This window comes from Mesoplodon mirus (assembly GCF_964341445.2).
Source record: "Mesoplodon mirus genome assembly, chromosome: 10".
Classification (NCBI taxonomy): domain Eukaryota; kingdom Metazoa; phylum Chordata; class Mammalia; order Artiodactyla; family Ziphiidae; genus Mesoplodon; species Mesoplodon mirus.
The window spans coordinates 71,154,400-71,173,121 of NC_138986.1; the positions used below are offsets into that span (position 1 = coordinate 71,154,400).

The following is an 18,722-nucleotide window of genomic DNA, read 5'->3' on the forward strand; positions in this document are numbered from 1 at the left end:
CACAGAGCTATGAGTATGCCAACCACCCACTCTCACAAAGATAATACAAAATTTATGTGTCTGTGTATGTATGTACTTTTCTGAGTTTCATTAATTCTCCAGATAATCAAGCACAGGCTGTGTGCCAGGCACTAGGCCAGACATGGTGAGACAGTTCATAGTTTTCATTAGATCCTCAAAGGTCTGTGGTTTTCATCAGATTCTTGATTTTAAAGAGGTTAATAAGCCAGAGCATCTAAGCACAGATGGGTACTTTCTCCCCCTGATCTCACTGTTTGAGTCCCCCTTCAGCTCAAGTCAGGTGCTGTACTGGGTCTAGTCTCTGCTCTGCTCTATCCTGATCTTCCACAAACACCCAGTCTCTAACTCCCTGCTCACAGAAAGTTCCAGAAACAAACATGGATACCCACCGTGGGTACATCCAATTACCTCACGGCAGAAAGACAGGCCAAAAACAGGAAAAAAGAAGGTGCAAACAGTCCCACTGGCCTTTCCATCCCTGGTGCATGAAGTCAGGATGTGGTTATTCCTGCAGTCTCTCCCCCATTTACTCCTGTGAAATACGGTACATTATACTGACAGGCTCTTTGGCTTTGGGAATTTTTTTGCAACTTCTTTTTCAAGTAAGCATTTTGAGCATTTTAGAAAGAATTGCTTTCAGATAACAGATTTTCTTCTGAGACAAATCAAAGAGTTTGAAAAAGATTTTGCTTACTCAAAAACTGAAGAAATTTAAACGCTTTTAAAAATGTTTAAAGGATGTATCTTTTAGAAGCAGATATACTTATGTAAGTACTACTGATTTTTAACTAAAACATAATTTTCTGTATATAAAAAGGAAAACGAAAAATTGTATAATCAAGTGAAATATCTCCAAGAACAAAACAAGAAAAATGAGGAGCGAATGTTCAAGGAAAACCAGTGTTTATTCAGCGAGTTAGCTGCCTTAAAGTAAGTCCTTTTAAAATTCTTAAAATCAAATATCCTTGGACTATTTCTAAGCATTTTATTGTTATATTAATAAAACATTTAAGATATTAGAAATTTAAAAAATTGTACACTGATTTACAGTTTTGTAACTTTTGTATTTTTAATATTCAGTGGATTTTCTCTTGGTGTTAGATGACTAGTACATGCTTCAGTATTTTCAGTATATTCGTATTTGTGTTTGACATCAATTTCAGGAAATTGAATATTCCTTTTAAGCCTGAGATACTTGGGTAATACATCTTAGTAATAATGCCGTTAGTAATAATAGTAAAGAGAAAATACAGTATTATTTACTATCTTAGGTCAGGTTCCATACAAGTAGAGCCTGAGGTGGGGATCCTCGTGGAGGTGATTTCCCGGAGGATTACTCTCAGGAGAAGGGGAGCCAGAGAAGCGAGATGGGGTAGGGTAGCAGGAGGGAAGGCAAGTAAGAACGTGGTCTCGGCTGGAGGCTGGCTTCATTCTGCTCTCCCCAGGAGGCTCAGGAGAACACCTTGCATTGCAGAGTTGGCCCCTACTTGAGGCAAGTGGGGGGAAGCCTTTTGTACCCCCCAAGAAGCCAGTCCCTGGCTGAGGTGGGCCCCAGGGAGTGAGTGGGGGTATCCTCTGGGCCAGGGGGCAGGGGTTGCTATTTGGCAAGGGCATTTCTCCAGAGGAGAACCTGCGAGTTATTACAACCGGCGCTCACCGTGGCAGGCTGACGGAGCACCAGCACCCACTTAAGAATCAATCATACTTCAGACTGTAAGGCCTTTGGGATGTTATTACATCCGTCTTTAACACACTAAGTGAAAGAGCTGAACCAACAAATGTGGGCAAGCTAGGGTACTGTCTTCTTTTGGGAAGTGACTGCCAGCTATGTATCATTTCACCTAAACACCTAAAACCTCAAATAGGACCGCTATCAGAAGAAATTTATTTGGCTATGAATGCCATGTATGCTTTATTTATTTACATACTTCTTCCATTTTTTTTGTAAGGTAACTTAGGGCATGTGAGGCAGGGCTGCTCTTAGCTCACACTCATCTTTCATGCAAAATAGAAAAAAAGCATATCTTGTAGCAGACAAAGCCGGAAAGTACACGGGTTGGCAAGTGAGGGCACTTTCGTGTAAATTAGGAAGGGGAAAATGCCCCTTTCTCCTGGTAAGTGTGACCCCAAGCCAAGGCTGATAATCTGCACACTTCTGAGGCATGAAGACATTTACACCTGCTTTCTTCCCAGATGCTTCAATAAAGTATTTTAAAATTTCATATCTGATAATGTTACCTGGCTTTTAAAAGAGAAGATCTATTCCAGAATCCAAACCTGAAGCTCTAAATGAATTTTCACAATGGAATAAATGGTTTCTTTAGAAAGTAGGGTTAGATGATTATATGAGTACTCCTAAACTTGTATAATATCTCTGGAAAAAAACAGAAAAATTGATTCTAAGGTACCAGTAGTAGACTGTGTTTGTTTTTGTTTGTTAGTTTCCATGGGTATGATTGGCAATTTGTGTTTCTCAGAAAGGAGTCTAGAATGATGTGACAAGGAGTACAGAACACCACAGGGGAAATGCAGCAAGTCTTTCTGGGAGATGATTTTTTTTTTTTCTGAGAATCAGCAGGAAATATTTTTATATTACAAATAAACCAGTACTCTTAGGGTTTTGGTTCTTTTAGATTATACATAAAAATTTCACATGAAGTATACTTCTCTTTTAGTATTATAATCTTTAGTTTAAATAAACTTTCTCTTCAATGACTCACATAGTTTCAACGTGCGAAGTGTTTTCAATTTTTAAGAATTGAATATTTTGTATTGAAAGGAGTACCTTTTAAAATATATATATTTATTTTATTTTCAAAATAAATCAGAGAAGAGATGCATAAAAGTCGTTTCCTGTCTCAAGTAGTTGAAGATTCAGAGCCCACCAGAAATCAGAACTTTACAGATCTGTTAGCAGAACTACGGGTGGCACAGGTAAGTTGCATAAGGATTTTAACCATTAGCGATAGGAAAGATTGTTATAAAAATCTCTACATGTGTAAAAAAAAAATCTGCTTTTTTAATTTATGAAAAAATAAAATCTTATAAATTTCATACCAATTAAAAATTAGGAAATATCTAAGGTTAGCACTGGGACACATGTGACCTTACTATAGAGGAGACCATGTGATGCTGGTTTTAGATGGCATCCTCTTTATAATCCAACGTCTCATCAGGCATTTATCACGTGGAGCCATGTTGGAGGCATAACCTTATTTAGGGCATGTATACCTAACTTCAAATTCCTCATTGGAAATGTACGGCTAAAATAGGAAAATAATTTGAAGATAATCATTCACCTTAAAAAGTTAGTTGGCTTTTCCTCTGTCTTCCCAAGCAGACTGCACTTCTAGGGGGCGGAGGCTATATCTGCAAATATGTGTGTCTGATGTGCCTAACACAGAGGTGAAATGCAATAGCTACTCTATAACTTTTTTCTTTATTTGTATTGAATTGTTATAAAGAATATGGCCTAGAATTTTCTAAAGCAGTATTTATCAATAGGAGAAGTTTGGGGATTTAGGGCAGATTAATTCTGTCTTAAGCAGAACATTTCTATGCATTGCATGATTTTTATCACTCCTGTCGCCAGGAACTATGCTCATAGCACCCACCAGTCGCTGCAACACTCAAAACCACTGCCACGTTTCCAGACTTCTCCTGTGGGAGGGCAGTCAACTGTCCCCACTTCCTCCCATTAAGAACCACAGCACTAAACTAAAAAGTCCTTCCAATCTATTTGAATGATTATGTAAATTAGAAACATTCCAATTACATATCACTTTTTAATTAGAAATTTATTATATAAAGTTAGGTTATATAGCACTTTAAACATGCCTTAGTTCAATAATTGATGCTTAACAGACTTGTATGTAAAATACAGCTTCAAATATGAATCCATTAGAGAACTTTCTTAAGATGCATGTATGTATAGAATGATTAGATAGGTAGGCAGATATGTAGAAAGAAGGAATAAATGATTGGACACCCGCACTTATCAGTGGGCCTCAAAGACTAGCAAGTTAGGAGAGCAGTTAACATTGCTGAAGTTTATGAAGGCTTGGGAAAACATGGTAAGGTTTCAAGCACAGCATTAGCTTCATTTGAAGGCTGTTATTAGTGACCTTTTAAAAGTGCTACTTTGAACACATCTTTTTCTGACAAATGGGAAACTAAAACTGCCACTGAAATCACTGGAAAATGCTGGCTAAAATATAAGAAACATCTTGTAAATGCATAACCCAGCTCTCAAGAAAGTAAGGGGAATCTCTAGGGGTCAGAAATGAACAGGGATACAAACCTAGCAGTAAACACTGCTCCTAGGCTGCCAGTTCAGTAACCACGAGCCTTGAGCTTTAACAACAAAGTAGAGATAGGACCCCAGGACTTCAAAGGGCCACATCCTTCAGTAAAACAGTGGTCCATGAAAAAATCCACCCACCTTCAGAAGGGGCTGAAATATCGAGAAAGCTTATCTGTCTTAACTTGATTTCTATATAGAGAGGGGGGAAAAAAATCTCTGCTCAGTTGTTCAGTATAAATGTCATCCCCACTGCCTTCATTTGTGTTTTAGTATTTGAATTGACAGTATTTTCAAGGTTTGGTCATACTCAAACTGGAAAAAGAAAATAGCATAAAAGGTGGTCCTGAGTCAGTGATCATCTTAAGTGTGTCTATAAGAAACACATGCAAAACACTCTTAGGGGTATCCATCCTTAACCCAGCTCACATGGTATTCCTTCAGATAAAATCCTGCTGACGGTACGCCCAGAATGCAGAATTACAAACCCCAGGGAAACAACCCACCGTGAGCAGGCATGGGATGATTTTATAAACAGCAGGATTAGAACCCCAATCAAATTACTGAGTAGACTATGAAATAGACTTTAAATGATTTCATATACAAAATAAGTGAGAAATTCAGTGTGAGGAAAGAACAAAACAGACTAGGCAAATTCAGAGAAAAATAAACAGAATAAGTAGAAAAGTTAAATAGATCATACATAACTAAGAAGAAATTGGTAAACTAGAAGATAGATCTAAGGAGCTTAGAGTGAAACACAAAAAAATAGAGAAATGAAAAATATCAAGAGATGTGAGATACTATAGTATGTAATTAAAATTTTTTTTAAAGTAATGGCTAAGAATTGTCTAGAGTTAATAAAAGAGATGAATTCTCAAATTCAGGAAATACAGTGAGTCCTGCTCAGGATACATAATTTAAAATCTACATCTAAACCCATCATGGTGAAAGTACCAAAGGCAGGGAACACCTTAAAAGAAATCAGAAAGGGACTTCCCTGGTGGCACGGCAGTTAAAAATCCACCTGCCACTGCAGGGGACATGGGTTTGATCCCTGGTCCGGGAAGATTCCACGTGCTGTGGAACAACTAAGCCAGTGCGCCACAACTACTGAAGCCCGCGTGCCTAGAGCCCGTGTTCCGCAGCAAGAGAAGCCGCCGCAATGAGAAGCGGTGCACACTGCAACGAAGAGTAGCTCCTCCTCGCCGCAACTAGAGAAAGCCTGCGCGCAGCAGCGAAGACCCAAAGCAGCCAAAAAAAAGAAAGATTAAAAAAAAAAATCAAAAAAAGAAAAAGTGTTAAAGATAAAAGTTATTTAGGGTTGTGTTTATTTGTGCAAATATTGAAAGATGGAATGTCATGCGTTAATTTTCATTCACTTTGGTTTTCTGAGTTTAGTTTTAGAGCAAAAAATTCATACTGAGATAAATCTGTAATACAATATTCATATCAAACCTACTTATGTATAGTCTAATTTGTACCTTAAAAATTAATACCAATTAGTGTAGTCTTAAAATGTGAATTGTTTTTTTGTAAACTATGGATGGACACATACTAAAAGCAAAGGTCCTGAGCCCTGTCCTTCTAGATTCCCAGGGTGGAGAGGAGGATGAGGCTGACTGCAGTTCGGCCAGTCAGTCAGGCAATCATCCTGGAGTTGGAAAAACAGTAGGTAAACAAGACAGACATGGGCCTTGCTCACTAGGAACCTGTATTCTACCAGGGAAGACAGATAATAGGTAAACAAGAAATAGTTACAAATAGAGGTAAGTTCTTTGAGGAAAATAAGGATAGAGACTAACGGTAGGCAGGGCAGGGGTAAGGCAGCTGTCAGCCGTGTGGGCAAGGAGTTGCTGTCTGAGAAAGTGGTGTCTGCATCAAGAGTAGAGGAGAAGCACCAGCTCACTGTGCAAAGACCGAGCCTTCCAGCCAGGGGGAAGCACAGGCCCTGGGTCAGGATTGGGCTTGGTACCTTCCAGATGCAGAGGCACCTGAGGCAGAAGTGGGTGAGTAAAGACAAGAGTGATGGAAGAAAAGGTCGGAGAGACAGGCAGAGGCCTCTGAGCGTCCACACAGTAGGTCCTTGTAGAAATTCAGTGCTCTCCTGAAAAGACATCCACAGATCACACAGAAGATTAAACAATGAAATGATACAGCTAGAACCACGATTATTCAAGCCCTTATGAATGGATTTATTTTCTTCATAAGACTGGATTTTAGATTCTAAGGTAGTGTGATAGAAAGTTTCTAAGAATTTTTATTTTGAAAATAAAATATATACCAACTGTGCCCCAGGAGTTTATCCAGCAGTTATGAGTTCGGTTCAGTATACATTTATTGAGTACCTGCCATGTGCTTGGTGCCATAAAGTAAACAAGTAGTAAAATCAGTCTTGGTCCCCAAAGAGTTTTCAGCCTAATGAAGAGAAAAGGGTTGTACGCAAATAAGTGTTGTATGAAACAAAGTAGTAAATGCTATGCTAGAGGTACACTGAAAGTTTGTGGTAATGCTGGGGCAGGGATTATCAGGAATAGCCTCATCTGAACTACACTTCGAAGGATAAGTATGACTTTGGCAAGGCGAGGAATGAGGGCAGTTGAGAGAGTGCGGCATGTGAGCACATTGAGAATTTAACTTTTTTTAAGATGTGCCAAGCACTTTTTTGCATTTGTGATATAGGGATGAGCAAAGTAAAGTTCTGCTTTCAAGTAAATGTCTTATGTCAGGCGGTGATGAGTGTGTGAGAAGAAAAAAAAGCAGCACACCTGGGGGCCAGGATGAGGGTTGCTGTTTTAGAGTGATCAGGGCAGGCCTTCCTGGGGGCCTCGTTTGAACAGAAATCCTGATGAAGTGAAGGAATGAACCACCTGGGTGTGTGAGGGCAGAGGAGACAGTAAGTGCAAAAACACCTTGGGGTCGGAACGTGCTGGGTGGGTTCAGAGAACAGCCAGGAGGTCTCTGCAGCTGGCGTGGAGCGCGAGGGGGAGATTTGCAGGAGATGTGTCAGAGGAGCGGGCACGACTGGGTTCTGTGACACTGAAGATCATGGTAAGGACTGTGGGCTTCCCCCAAGAGGGGTGGAGCCACCAGAGAGCTTCAGACAGAAAACGGACATTAACTGACTCTTGAAGACAGTTCCTCTGGCTACTGTGAGGAGAAAAGACTGTAGGTGCTGAGAGTGGAAGAGGCAGACTGGTTAGGAGGGTATTGGAGTAACCCAGGGGAAGTGAGAACGGCAGAGTGGAAGGGCTTGGAAGCTGTGTTGAGTTAGGTGATTAGAACTGATTCTAGTAGGATCTGGGGAGCTCGTGATCATTTGGAGGGGAATGGTGATAAGATCAAACTAAAATTTAGAAAAATAATTAGCAGTGTTTATGATGACGTGGGTGAAAGAGACTCTCTACCATAATTTATTGTGGTTGGAAATAATTTGCTTTTGTATTTTTATGAATATCAAGAAAGAAAAAAACAGTTTTTTGGAAGACATCAAAAGACTGAAGCAGGACAAACAGGCTCTTGAAGTAGACTTGGAAAAAGTGAAGAAAGAGAGAGACCAAGCCAAAGACCAGATTGCTTATGCCACAGGTAAAAGTCTGAGCTGAAACGGTTTACCTTTATACCCCTAACTGTTCTAATCTTGAGTTAAGTAATAGCAACTGGATAGTATAATTAAAATGCTATTCCTTGAAGTGTATTGTAATTTTAGAAACTTAAAAAAATTAGTTAATAGGTATATGCATTTGATTGGTTTTAGGAGCAATAATTGCGAGACCAAAGAAAGTCACAGATTATTTTGAATTCATGGCATTGTAAGCTTAGTTGTTTACAGTCATCCCAGCTAAACTGTGACTTTCCAGGGCACGGTCTCCCTTTTTATCCCTGGGTCTGAAACATAAGCTCTCAAGTATTTACCAAATGAACAGATGTTTGTAGAAACTATGTTTGTAGAAACACAAGGATGGATATGGTATGCCCCACCAGGGAAAACAAAGGAGAGTAAGATAAGAAAGTTTAATATTAAAAAAATTAGAAATAAACATGAGGGTGCTAATAAGGGTTTCAGAGAGGAATGGCATTTGAGGGTCCTGACAGATGGAGAGATTCAGGAGTAAACGAATGGAGGGGGCCGCTCAAGAGTGTTTCATGAGCGTGTTTTTGGATACACCTGTGGATTGCAGCTTAGGATGGCAGAACACAGGGCTAGAAAGGTTGATCAGAGAACCCCTTGTTTGCCAAAGTAAGGATCTTTCCTCTGTGATATTATGATCTTCAGTGTAAGATGTGTATAGTAAAATCCACTTACTGTTTGTAAGAAATTTACTTTCTTCATCTGTAAAATAGAATAACAATAGTTCCCATCATATGTTTGTTGTATTAATAAAATCTTACATGGGAAGCACTCTCTAATGTTTGCCATTGTTACTTTTTAATATAATTATAGGAATTCTTCATTTTTATTATCTCCTGAATCCAGCATTTATTTTCATAGAAGAAACTTTACTTTTATAATGAAAGTCAGTGGGAAAACAAGTGATTTATCAAAAATTTCTATATGCCAGCTTTGCTACAAGTTTGAGGATTTGGGCTCGGAACAGTCCTCATCCTCCTTTACTAATACACTAAACTAGACACAGCCTCAGTTGTTTTTGGCCTCTTATTTTTTTCTTAATGCTTTCATTAGAGAGACATTGGTTTTCATTTAAAATCTTTCAATGTTTATTTCCATATTTTGAAAAGTTACAATGGAATTATTGTATTACTTTATCTTATAGGTGAAAAATTATATGAAATAAAAATTTTAGAAGAAGCACATAAACAAGAAATAAGTCGCCTGCAAAAAAGATTACAGTGGTACGCCGAAAATCAGGAACTTCTGGATAAAGATGCAGTTCGGCTTAAAGAAGCAAATGAAGAAATTGAGAAGCTGAAACTTGAGGTGATGATCATTTCAGAATGTATTTCTATAGATGAACCCTATTATCTTCAACACTCCTTCATAGCTTTGTGTCATCAAATCAGTATACTCGAAATTCTGTTCATTAAAATGGCCGGTTTGACTTTGGTTTGTGTTTATTTGTGTAGTCTCTTTTAGATTAGCCTGAGAATACAGTCAGCCGTCTGTATCCACAAGTTCCCTATCCAGCAGATTCAACCAACCGTGGATTGAAAATATTTGGAAGAAAAACAGAGTTTCAAAAGGCAGAACTTGAATTTGCTGTTCACTGGCAGCTCTTTTCATAGCATTTACCTTGTTTTAGGTATTATAAGTAATCTAGAGATGATTTAAAGTATATGGGAGTTACAGGCAAATACTACACCATTTTATACAAGGGACTTGAGCATCCCTGGGGCTTCAGCATGCCCGGATCTTAGTATCTGCAGGGGTCTGGGAACCAGTGCCCCACGGTTACCAAGGGGCAACTGTATATCCAAGCTCCTTAGCACAGCCTGTGAGGTCCCCATGTGGTCTGAACCCTGCCTGTCTCTCCAGCCCCATCCGTACTGCACTCCCTGGTCAGTCTCCTCCCAACCACACGGGCCTCCCTCTGGTTCTTGAACGTGCCGAGCTCGTTCCACTTGTTGCTGTGGCCTAGAGTGTGCTCTGACCTAGCTTCTTCCTGTGTCTCACTCCTTGTTCAAGTCTCAGCTCCGATTTCTACTCCCCAGAAAGATCTTCCTGACCTCTTAATCTTATGTAGCTACCAGTCTCGCCTCCCCTGACTCTTTCTTCTCGTTCCTTGAGTTTATTTTTTTCATAGTACTTGTCACTCTCTGAAGTTATTTAATTTACTTAATGATTTTGTTTATTAGCTGTCTCCTTCCATTAGGATATAAGCACCATGAAAGCAGGGACCTGGCTTGTCTTGTTTGCTCTCCATATCTCCAGCACAGTGCCCTATCTGGGATCTAATAAGTGAATTAATGAACTGCCATTATGCTTCCCTCTTGGTGTTTCTCTGCTGTGTTTTAAATATGCTTCTTAACATGGCCTTTCCTTATTGGTAGGTTGAGAAACTGAAAGCTGAATCTGGAAATCCATCCATCCAGCAGAAGATACGTTTAAAAGAAAAAGCAACTGATGCCAAAAAAATTCAGGATCTAGAGCGACAAGTACGTGTTCAGGGTAAATTTTCATTAAGGTATTTTATATACAGAGCATTTTTGTTTTCTCTTTTGTTTCAGGAGTTCCTACAAGATGTAGTCAACCTGGAAATTTTTGGTTTTATTCATTCATTTTAATATAGAACTGCCTCTGCTTTAAACTTTGAATACAGTATTTAAAGTAACAATAAAAACACAGTAAACAACATCATTTTATATACTCTGTGGCTTTCTGCATAAAGAATTTTTAAGAGTAATGTGCCTCCAGACCTACTTGAGAATGGACTTGAGGATATGGGGAGGGGGAAGGGTAAGCTGTGACAATGCGAAAGAGAGGCATGGACATATATACACTACCAAACGTAAGGTAGATAGATAGTGGGAAGCAGCCGCAGAGCACAGGGAGATCAGCTCGGTGCCTTGTGACTGCCTGGAGGGGTGGGATGGGGAGGGTGGGAGGGAGGGAGATGCATGAGGGAAGGGATGTGGGAACAGATATATATGTATGACTGATTCACTTTGTTATAAAGCAGAAACTAATAAAAAAAAAAGAGAGTAATGTGTCTCATTAGGTGGTAGACCTATTGATGAAAGGTTATTTGCATCCCAGCTCTATTTGACATCCAGGAGGAAGGAAACAGAACTTTGCCACTCTGGGTGTAGAGCTAGGATCCCTTCTCCTGAGGAAGGATAGGTGAGAGAGGAGGGCAAGGAAGGAGACCCTCCAGTTGGGAACATGTTAGTAGTGCTAGGGAAGTCCAGCAGAACACCCTGGAAACTGAACATCCCCTCCCAGAGAGCTGACCATAATTTTGAGCTCTGGCTCACTGTTTAGGCTTAGAAATACTCATTTCATGGTCATTGTGGCTGGAAGACTTTTTTCAAAACCCATATAGTAACACTTACTAGGATAAAGGTTTTTTTTCATTGAAATAGTTGTTTTGTAGGCTGGAATATTAATTGTACCTTATGTTTTTAAAGCCTTCTATAACGTAGTATTTGTATTCATAACTAAATATTAAAACAAAATTAGAATTTCCAGTCCTGTTCATAAGAGAACATGATTCTGTAGTCAAGTCATGACCCTTATGGAATTCCATCACCCTTTGTGATGGAATAACAGCTGTTATTCCATCACAAACCTGAAACTGTGAGGTCATCACTGGACTGCCTATCATCCCAGTTTTATGAGAAGAAGAAAAACTAAGCAAAAAATTAACTTTGTTACTTTACAGGACTTGTTATATTAAAAGGTATGATTTGGTAGTTTGGTTTAGTGGCCAGGAAAGGAACAGGACTGAAGTGGTTTGAAGAGCGAGAAACATTCTGAAATAACTATAGTCTAGGTCGCTTGGCTTTTTTTTTTTTTTTTTTTCCAATGCCTAAGACTTAATTAGCCTATGTAGAAGAAGCTATCCAGAACTGTGAGAGAGGAAAGACCAAAGGAACCACTTCTCCACTAGATGATTTTATTTTATTTATTTATTTTTTTTTGCGGTATGCGGGCCTCTCACAGCTGTGGCCTCTCCTGCTGCGGAGCACAGGCTCCGGACGCACAGGCCCAGCAGCCATGGCCCACAGGCCCAGCCGCTCCGTGGCACGTGGGATCCTCCCAGACTGGGGCACGAACCCGCGCCCCCCGCATCGGCAGGCAGACCCCCAACCACTGCGCCACCAGGGAAGCCCTAGATGATTTTATTTTAAGAGAATAATGTAGAACTGAACGTATGAGAGTAAAAAATAAAGCATGCTTACAAACAAGATTTGAAACGGTGATCCATATGGATCAGAAATATAATGTTTTATCAAAGTAACCTCCCTCTTTTACTAACACTTGCATTAAAAATTTATTGGTTTACTGTCTTAGATTATATCTTTCTAAAACATTGTTAATATTTTGTATAGTTTGCTCACATACATTTCAGATCTTATTCTGTTCCCATGAACAGAACATTTCTATCCTAAGGATTTTAAACCTTAATACATATTTTATAATCAAGGTATATCACAGAATAAGTTTGAGCCATATCCTGAAATAGATTAATTGCAAAATAAAACATCTTTTTTTCTAAATAGCACATAAGTAAAAGTGGTGTTAATTTATATGCATGTTATAGTGAAAATACCCGATTATGTGTGTACATTCGTGCTTTTATTTAATGGAATATTCCATAGTTTAATTTCCAGTGAGATTTAAAAAACAACAACAACAAGAGCCACACTGGTATCAGAGACCAAAGAATAAATTAAAAAGCAAAATGAAAGAAGATAGAAATAAAATTAATTTTCTGCCAAAAATGTAGTATACTTTGCAAAATATCAAAGTCAGATTGAAAATATTATTTAGCATTTTAAATTAATATGTTAATTGTAAATATGTTAAAACAAATTCATTAAAAAAATCTAGTCTCTTTTTAATATACATGGTATCTATGTGTGTGTGTATATGTGTGTGTGTGTATATATATATATATGTACCTTTATATGCTTACATCTAATCTAGATTTTTAATACCAGGGGAAGCAAAATGAAAAATTTTACAGATGAAATGATCCATTTTTGTATCTGGATGTATTCCACTTTATGGTATATCTATGAATGTGCAAGCAGTCTTCAGGAATGGAAATATTTGCTGTTAACTTTGCAAACGATGTGACCCTTAAGTACCTACTAGGAACAATATTCAGTCTATAAACAGGATTTTGAGCAACCCGTCTTGCCTAGGAAAGGTAGTTTTTGGGACCAGATCATATATAATAAAAACCATTATCAGGCCCTCACCACATGCTGGGCACTTGGCTAAGCACTTCACCAAGATAAATGTCATCTGAGCCTCACTTAAATATATGAACACCATGAAATCAGTATTGTTACCTCCCCATTTTACCGATGAGGCGAAAGAGATATATAGATTGAGGAGTTGACACGGGTCACAAAGCTGCTAACACAGTCTTAACTCCAGACATGCTCTAACCTCTGCACTAGACCACCTCTTAGGTGCTATTTTATTTATTTTATTGCATGCTCGCGGGTTAGAGGACTGTTCAACGAAGTTTTAGGCTCTTAATCTATGTTTTTCAAAGGTATCTTAACATAACACCTTAAACAAAAGCAGGTATACACACGTATGTGTATATAATATCAAGCTCTAATTTCTGTGGACCCAGGTGCAGTTTTTCCTTACAGAAAGATTGTGTAGTATGTTATTGTTTTAATAGACTAAATGAAAAGTTGTTTTTATGAGGACTTCATTAAATGTCATCTAATCCTCTTTGCTTCCTGATTGAAAGAAGTCATTTTAAAGTAGATTAAACTTTATTTGGAGGAGGGCTGGGGTAGGGGGCAGATTGTTGCAGGCAGGGGCAGGTGCTTAGGAAGCTGTATGTTTATTATGAAAACTTTGCACATTCATGTGCAGATAAGTAATTTTTCAGTCAGTAGACAGCATAAACACTTATCTGAGGGGTGTCTGTGGAAAAAAGGGAGAGGGAAAGAGCTTTGTCCTCACAAAGATTGGTTGTTACTAGTATAATAGGAAGACCCAAGATCTATTTCAAATAAACATAAGAGGATTTCTGTAAATTAACCAGTATTAGATTAGATATTTTACTATAGTGTGGTTTAATCAGATAGGATATAAAATTTGAAATTAATTTGTGCTGCTGTGCATTTGATTCAGTCTTGAGATGTGATATGAACATCTCTTTGAAACCTATACATGATTGATAGAGCATAATCTAAATTTTTACATTAAGCTGCTTAATTTTAATATATTTGTGACCTTAACATGCATACAAAAATATTTTAATAGGTTAAGGAAATGGAAGGAATTCTAAAGAGACGATATCCCAATTCTTTGCCTGCTTTAATATTGGCTGCATCAGCAGCTGGTGATACAGTGGATAGAAATACAGTGGAGTTTATGGAAAAAAGGATAAAAAAACTAGAAGCTGATCTGGAGGGCAAAGATGAAGAAGCAAAGAAAAGCCTTCGGACCATGGAACAGCAGTTTCAGAAAATGAAGGTAAGTGCTGGGTAGCCATGGAGATGGGGCTCAGAGGTGTACCATGGGGGCTGGGGGCTTCTTAGAATGAGACCGAAGAGTATGTCTTTGGAGGGCAGAGATCAAATAGAGGAATGAATTCCAACCCCCCCCTTTTAATCTATCTAAATGTACCTAACTTTTTCCTTTTTCCAGTCCCTATCCCACCCCCCTCTCCTGCCCCTGCTCACTTCCAACCACTTCCTCCTTTCATTTCTGATGCTCAGTGCACACCAAGCATTTCAGTTGCCTTCGCATGTGCTCTTCCTACTTCCAAAGGACCCCTGCTTCCACTTATCCCCAAATTTACACACATCCCTCAAAGCTGAACTTGAATGTGCTCCCTCTGTGCCATCTTCCCTCCTTCCTTCCCTCAGGCCTCCAGACACACCCGGGTGCCCCTCTGCGCCGTGTTCATAGGCCCATTATCGCAGTTATCATAGGACATTGAAATTTGCCATGTCACTCTCCTCACCGGGCTGTGAACTGTTTGAAGGCAGGAACTGAGTTTATCTCTAGGATCTGGCACAGCTCCCGGCACGCAGTTGTAGTGCAATAAATACATTCAGTGATTGAATGAACAAAGCTCTTTCATGCCTCCCTCCACAGAGTAGACTATTAGGTTAGTTTGTTAATAATAATAAAGCTCCAGTATGCAAATCCTCAGCCAACTTATTACTCCTATGAGATTTCTAAATTGATGTTAGAAGGTTGAAAATGTGCTATTTCTTACAGATAGCAGTAACCCCAACTGCTTTCCCTGTTTATCCTCAGGGAGTATAGTGTGTCAGTTTGCATAGAGAAGGGTACACAATAATAGGTTTGCTTGTGAGGTTAAAGTAAGTTTTGGTGTATAAAAACTTGTAATGTTATGAAGCAACATATAATTAGGAAATTACATAACATATATTGAGAATATATAATGGTATGCCCTTCAAAGATAGGACTTCAACATATTTGACTGACTCAAGGAACACGGGCTTGGAGGCATCAGAATATATGGTGAGTCCCTGAATGAAGGAAAAGGCAGGACCTGGGAGACTGTAGGGCTTCGGTAACTAATGAAATGTTTAGCAGTGGTTTGTCGTTACATGAATTCTTTTCTACAGATTCAGTATGAGCAGAGAATGGATGAGCAGGAACAGCTACTTGCCTGCAAGTTGAAGGAGGCGTCCCAGAACCAACATGACAGCTCCTCCAGAGTTAAAGCACTAGAGAAGGAGCTGGATGACATTAAGGAAGCCCATCAAATCACTGTAGGAAATCTTGAAGCTGAAATAGATGTTCTTAAACATCAGAATGCTGAATTGGAGCTCAAGAAAAATGATAAGGATGGTCAAGGTTTCCAGTCTACAGAATTCCAGGTGGAACAGGCTCATTCTAAAGCTAAACTGGTCAGACTCAACGAGGAGCTAGCCGCAAAGGGGAGAGAGATACAGCACCTTTCAAAAACTGTGGAGAGGCTTCAGAAGGAGAGGAGAAAGATGCTCTCTAATCAGCACTCTAAGGATAGGGAGGAAATGACTGCCAAAAGGGTGAAGAAAGATGTTCTGCACCCAGGTAAAAGAAATGCTAACTCCTCTGGAACCCTGGAGGGCAAGCTTTACCAACCACATACTTTTACTGATTCCGATATTTCAGAGGTTGCACAAGAAAACTGCAGATTGAAAAATGAACTGGAGAGATTAACTGTGGAGAGGAATGAGCTGAAAATGAAATCTGAAGTAGCAGTGAACCAATTTGAAAACTCCATGAAAAGGTAAAAATGTGACTTCGTCAGTATATGGAGACATAAAAAGATAAAAATTTAAAAATCATAGATGTATTTCCCCTGGATTATTAGTTTGACCCTGAACTAAATTCATTACCAAATTTTAAGAACCTGTATTACATTGCTAAGCCCAGATCTGTTTCAGAGTTGGATCTTCTACCTATTGGAAGCTCAGATTCTAATGAACTTGAATCTTCATGTCAACCCAGTTCTTGGGCCGAGCAGTCTTACCTTTCTGCACGTATCCAGATGGTGTTGATAAGCTGACCCACTGGGCCTTCCTGCAAGTGAATATCATCATTTATGGTTGCTGTAGGCAGATAGCTATCAGAAAACAGCTCTTAGTGAAACTAGTTGACATTCTAAGAGGAAAAGTTCCTCTTCCAAAATAACTCTTCAAATTAGTCTTGTGATTACATCTCTTCATGCCTTGAAGAACTTCTGTACTCATCCTTTTCCTTCTCAGAATCTCCAAGTACCATCTCCTGTCTCTTTCCTCTGAGCCTTCTTACATGCTCAGATCTTTTTCACCCGATCAAACCAAGTTCTGGTCCTCTGCCTTTCAGCACCAGTTTTCCCACAAGTAGCCTCTCCTTTTACTTCCTCTAAGCATGGCTCTCATCCTCACACTCTTTTGAACCTGGTCTCTCAAGAATAGCCTTTCTCAGTCAGTGGAGTTTTCTCCATCCTCATTTTCTGTGACACTGTTGACTACACTGCCTTTTCTGAAAGGGTTTCCTCCGTAACGTCCATGACTTGGCACTCTGACTAAAGCTCCTTTTCTGCTCCTTTTGACAGACTCCTGACTCCTTTTCCTTCTCACTCCTCAAAAATCTGACTTTCTACCAAAGTTCAGGTTTTGGCTTTCTGTCTGTTCTCTGCTTTTTCTCCTTTGCTAAACTCATCTGTTCTCTATGGCTTCTATGAACCACGACTCCTAGATTTACTTTTCAAGGCTTGTTCTCTTCCCTGAGCTCAGATGTTAAATCTAAAAATGTGTTGGATTATTCCTCTTGGAATCAGTAGTATCGCAGATTTTCTCTTTTTTTTAACCATAAACTGGCTCCGCCTCCCAACTTCCCCATCTCTGTCTATGACCACATTTTCAGTTGCTAGGCCCAGCTTTACCACCTTTATTCCTTGGGTTGACAGTCTATGGGGTGCTTTCTTATAAGTATTCATTTTGCTTTCTTCCTTTTTTTTTTTTTTTTTTTTTTTTGTGGTACGCGGGCCTCTCGCCGCTGTGGCCTCCCCCGTTGCGGAGCACAGGCCTCGGATGCACAGGCCCAGCGGCCATGGCTCACGGGCCCAGCCGCTCCGCGGCATGTGGGATCCTCCCGGACTGGGGTACGAACCCGTGTCCCCTGCATCGGCAGGCGGACTCTCAACCACTGCGCCACCAGGGAAGCCCTGCTTTCTTCCTTTTTATAGTGTGGTCTACTTGGTTTACTAGACAGTTTTCCCGCCCCACTCTCCTGATTTCAGTTTCCGTCTCCCCCAGTCATCTTGCTTAAAAACCATTAATATTCTTTAAGTACTCCTGTATCTGAGTCACTCTGTTCTCCAGTGACTCCCAACTTCCTAAAGTGTCAAGACTGAATTTCTCTACCTGGCATCTCAAGTCCCATCACCATTCTGATCCTGTGCCATCCGAGTAGTGTTACTTGCCAAATTTCTTTCCTGCCTTTTGCTCACTCATGTTTCATTTTCTAGGAAAAATATTACCTAGAAGTTTTTAGAAGTTTCTTGCTCCCATCTCCAACTCCTGTATAACTTATGTACCAAGAAAGCACTAATTATACACCACCTTATAGCTCCTTGAGAACTGATGTATGATTATACTTCTTTTGCAACCTGTAGGCAATAATAGCTTTGATTATGAGGTTTAAAATAAGGTTTGGGGTGTACAGAACATGTGTAGTTTAATGTTTGTGAAGCAACATATTAATTGTGAAGTTATATATCATATATTGAGAATATGTAACGTCATGCCCTTCAGAGATTAGGATTTCAGCACATTTGACTGACTTAAGGAACCCAGAGTTAGAAGCATCAGAATATGTAATGAGTGCCTGAGTGAAGGAAGAGATAGGACCTGGGAGAGTGCAGGGCGTCTACCAGAGAATGAGGTTAGGAAGCTCCTAACAAATGCTTATTGACTGATTGGCAGCCACATCTAACTGAGTCATCATGGCAGTCATACTGCTTCCAAATTGAAACCTTGTTTCTTTAGTCCTGAATATGATAGTAGTAATGAAGCTATTTGGAAAGAATCATATTCTTTCCTAGAAATAATTTAACATTCAGGTTCTCCTATAAATTTTCCTACACATAATTTATAACTTTTTAGTATTGTTAATCTGTTTTTCAGACAGCTCTGGGCCTGAGAAGTGAAAAGTAATGTTTCCTAGGCCCAGATTTAGGCTGCTTTTTACTATAGTTCAGTTATATCATGGGTGCTTTAGATTTTTATGCTTTTCTAA

General features: G+C 39.3%; 1 protein-coding gene across 3 annotated transcripts in view; it reads left to right on the plus strand.

Moving 5' to 3' along the window:
- The window catches only part of CEP162 (centrosomal protein 162), a 91,974-nt gene that overhangs the window by 52,378 nt on the left and 20,874 nt on the right, over positions 1-18,722 (plus strand). For 2 of the 3 annotated variants that reach the window (XM_082633335.1, XM_082633337.1), the window contains exons 17-23: positions 839-951; positions 2,850-2,955; positions 7,783-7,909; positions 9,097-9,260; positions 10,331-10,435; positions 14,238-14,450; positions 15,578-16,227. In XM_082633335.1, coding sequence (XP_082489461.1) covers positions 839-951; positions 2,850-2,955; positions 7,783-7,909; positions 9,097-9,260; positions 10,331-10,435; positions 14,238-14,450; positions 15,578-16,227 — 1,478 coding nt within the window. The remainder of the gene's footprint in view (positions 1-838; positions 952-2,849; positions 2,956-7,782; positions 7,910-9,096; positions 9,261-10,330; positions 10,436-14,237; positions 14,451-15,577; positions 16,228-18,722) is intronic. The other variant, XM_082633336.1, reaches the window with a different exon arrangement.